The following is a 3077-nucleotide window of genomic DNA, read 5'->3' on the forward strand; positions in this document are numbered from 1 at the left end:
ACTAGTATCTCTTCCAAGGGCTTTAACTAAAAAGTGTCCGTCGTACGAGCTAAGATTATGGAAATATACGTTAACAAACTTAGGCGTTGTTAATTTTAAATTGCAACTGTTACAAAGCGTTTTTCTAAAACTACCTGAAACAAATATACATTTTCATTTTTTATTTTAATTACTATACATTTAACATATTTATGTTTATGATTTACCTGTCAAATGATCATGGTCTGCTACTTTATGATTATTCTCTGTAAAACTACCTTTACACAAGTCGCAGCAGGTTTTCTTAATATGTTTTTCAGTTTCTTCGTGTGTCATACAAATATCAACGTTCGTCTTGAGCAACTCTTCAATTTTCAATGCCACTTCAGTTACGTCATCCATGAAACGATTGGCTACTTCCCCAGGCCCACTNTTACTCTTCAATTTTCAATGCCACTTCAGTTACGTCATCCATGAAACGATTGGCTACTTCCCCAGGCCCACTGCTTTTATTTCCTCTGTATATTTTAGGCGTCGTTTGAATATTAAATTTTTGTAATAATTCTGTGGGTACGCTGTCGGCTGCTTTTACTATGTATCCATAGCTCATTGCAACATGTTCATGAACAAAATTTGTGTTGCTTTTCGTATCATTGTTGGACTTTACCAGCAGGCTTTCAAAATCAGCATAAATTGCAAATGGATGTTCCTGTGTTTTGCCCCATGACTCGAACTTTAATATAGTACCCTCTTCAGGCATTATAGGTAAAAACGGTTTGTTTTCGCCACAAATTTTTTTATGTTCTTCTAGCGCCTCAACTCCACGTAGTTTATACTTTTTAGGTACATTATTAAAGCCCGTGAAACACCGTTTACAAAATATCCTTTTTGCCGTATTCTTTGTTATTTGTGATTGTACCAATCGACCAAAATCGGTAATATAAGTGTAATGGCTGTCACCCGCGGCGTTTGACACAATTAACAAATCGATATGGTCTCTACGTTCTTCAGCGCATACTTTCAGCGGATAAACTAAATATTTGGGTTTATTATGTATATCTTCCAATTTTAGTCCGTAAACATTGACTGAAGTATGCGGATTATTTTTTTCGAACATTTTTATGTCTGAAATCGGTGTTGGGAATGATAAACCGGAGAAATTATAAGAGTTTTCTATAGACTTATAGTTTTGTTCTACTATATGTCTTTTACCCTCCGTAACTTTCTTCGCCAATATAGCCCATTTGAAACATTGTTGATCTATATTTTGCGGGTTTATTACAGCTTTTTTCATTTTAATGTCATGCGGTAAATCAATGTAAGAACTCCCGCCTAAAGGCTGATATTTGTATACACCCAGTAAAATACCGTCTATATTAGAAAACGAAAAATTACTACCTTTACCAGCATAGTTTTCCTGTTCTTCTAATAATTTTGTGTATGAAATATCCACAGCATGATCGATATCGTCCTCGTTAATTAACTCGACTTCCGACGTTTTAAATGACCGATTTTCATACTTGTTTTCATTATTCGGTACAGTATAAGTCGCCTCCAGTTTTAAGTTGAATTTTATCGGGCCCATTTCTTTAAGACAGTCGCGTAATTTTTCAACTAAATCGCCTCTTGTTGCCGACAAAAACGATTGATACCCGGCTATATTTTCAATATTCTTTTTATAAAACCATAAAATTTGGCTATTTAATGATTCACCCGTTTTATGAAAACCGCTCGTCGTAATGTCTAGTAATCGTTTCATCTTTACCCGTTTACATTTAATCGTATTGTCGGTGTTACATTGTTTGCGACGTTTAGGACTAATTGCACTGGGGCCTGCCTGCATTCTCTCCACAACATTTACATTTTCTAAAAACAAATATTCATGTATTTATTTTAGCATATAAATTTTTAATAATATATTTTCTTTACTTACCACTAGTTGACATAGCTCTCGAATCAGCATGATTTCCAATAGCAATATTATAGTCCACACCATACTTTACGAGATCTAAAATATTACACTTATATTAACATTCTACTAATATATTTTCTCTTTTCATATTAGTATTTTACTGAATAATCAATTGTAATACTTACGGTGTATCTTTTGAACATGGCGTACAAGTCCACATTTGTCTGAAAAACTAGATGAGCATAAATAACACTTAAATCGTATACCATCATGGATTTTTCTATGTCTCATCAAACAGTTTTTGGCGACATACACTTTTTCACACTTGTCACAAGAAAACATTTTTGAGGCGTTTAACTGACACAACACTATTAATTTTACTCGAGTAATAATCCTTCTTTTATGCGGAAAAATCACATATTTTCATAGGAGGGTCATCAAATCATAGGTCACATATCCCCGTANCTATGATCAAAGGCATATACGTCACATAGCTAAAGTTGGGTTTCGTGGGATTAATAGCCACCGTCGCCGCTTGATTACACCTTTCACTTTTTTGCATTCAAATATTTTCATATAATTCTAAAATTATGTAATTTTTAAAATACCTCTAATTTTATGTAATATATCAAGATACACTATATGATATTCCATCTATCTCGGTATACTATGCATATACCAAGGTAACTTGTACCATGGTATAACGAAATGATATCTAGGAACGAGAAACATCGACCTTTCACCATATCCCCCCGGCCGTTTACACCGCCCGTCAACCTATGACAGGGTAAACCCACATCATATGTTTGGGTGAGGGGACTATGCCGTTCATCATATCCCCCCGGCCGTTTACACCACCCGTCCACCTACGACTGAGTAAACCTACATCATGTGGGTGGGAGGACGATGCCTTTCACCATATCTCCCCGGCCGTTTACACAGGCCGTCAACCTAGGGAGAGGAAACGGCCGGGGCCGTTTTGGGGGGGTCCCAGCTCATACTTTACCCCTCTACTAATTAATTTATTACCATGGTCCATCATGATTCCTTGGTCGAATTTAGAGAACAATAAGTACCTTTTATCCCTTTTTAAGTTAGTATACATTTTTAACTCGTTTGATTTTTATTACATTTAGATTCAATAACTTCAATAAAGATCAAGGATCCCATCACTTTAGTCGCCCCT

The 3077-nt window shown here is 35.5% G+C and overlaps 1 protein-coding gene across 1 annotated transcript; it reads right to left on the bottom strand.

Moving 5' to 3' along the window:
* Positions 1-412: 412 nt before the first annotated feature.
* Positions 413-2308, bottom strand: LOC126909717 (uncharacterized). The gene is made up of 3 exons (XM_050692148.1): positions 2077-2308; positions 1913-1987; positions 413-1845 (listed from the first exon to the last, which is right to left on the bottom strand). Exons 1-3 carry the CDS (start codon positions 2231-2233, stop codon positions 413-415), a joined length of 1665 nt encoding a protein of 554 aa, XP_050548105.1. The 5' UTR covers positions 2234-2308.
* Between the last annotated feature and the right edge of the window lie 769 nt (positions 2309-3077).

The sequence above is a fragment of the Daktulosphaira vitifoliae genome, unplaced genomic scaffold, assembly GCF_025091365.1.
Source record: "Daktulosphaira vitifoliae isolate Bord-2020 unplaced genomic scaffold, ASM2509136v1 Scaffold_1004, whole genome shotgun sequence".
NCBI classification, from domain to species: Eukaryota; Metazoa; Arthropoda; class Insecta; order Hemiptera; family Phylloxeridae; genus Daktulosphaira; species Daktulosphaira vitifoliae.

Bases quoted from the DNA above. Each gene is read 5' to 3' on its own strand.
- LOC126909717 (XM_050692148.1), bottom strand. From the start codon at position 2,233: ATGTTTTCTTGTGACAAGTGTGAAAAAGTGTATGTCGCCAAAAACTGT. The intron at 1,988-2,076 runs GTAAGTATTACA...GTAATATTTTAG, and splicing joins CCATGTTCAAAAGATACACC to ATCTCGTAAAGTATGGTGTG. The intron at 1,846-1,912 runs GTAAGTAAAGAA...ATTTGTTTTTAG, and splicing joins GAGAGCTATGTCAACTAGTG to AAAATGTAAATGTTGTGGAG.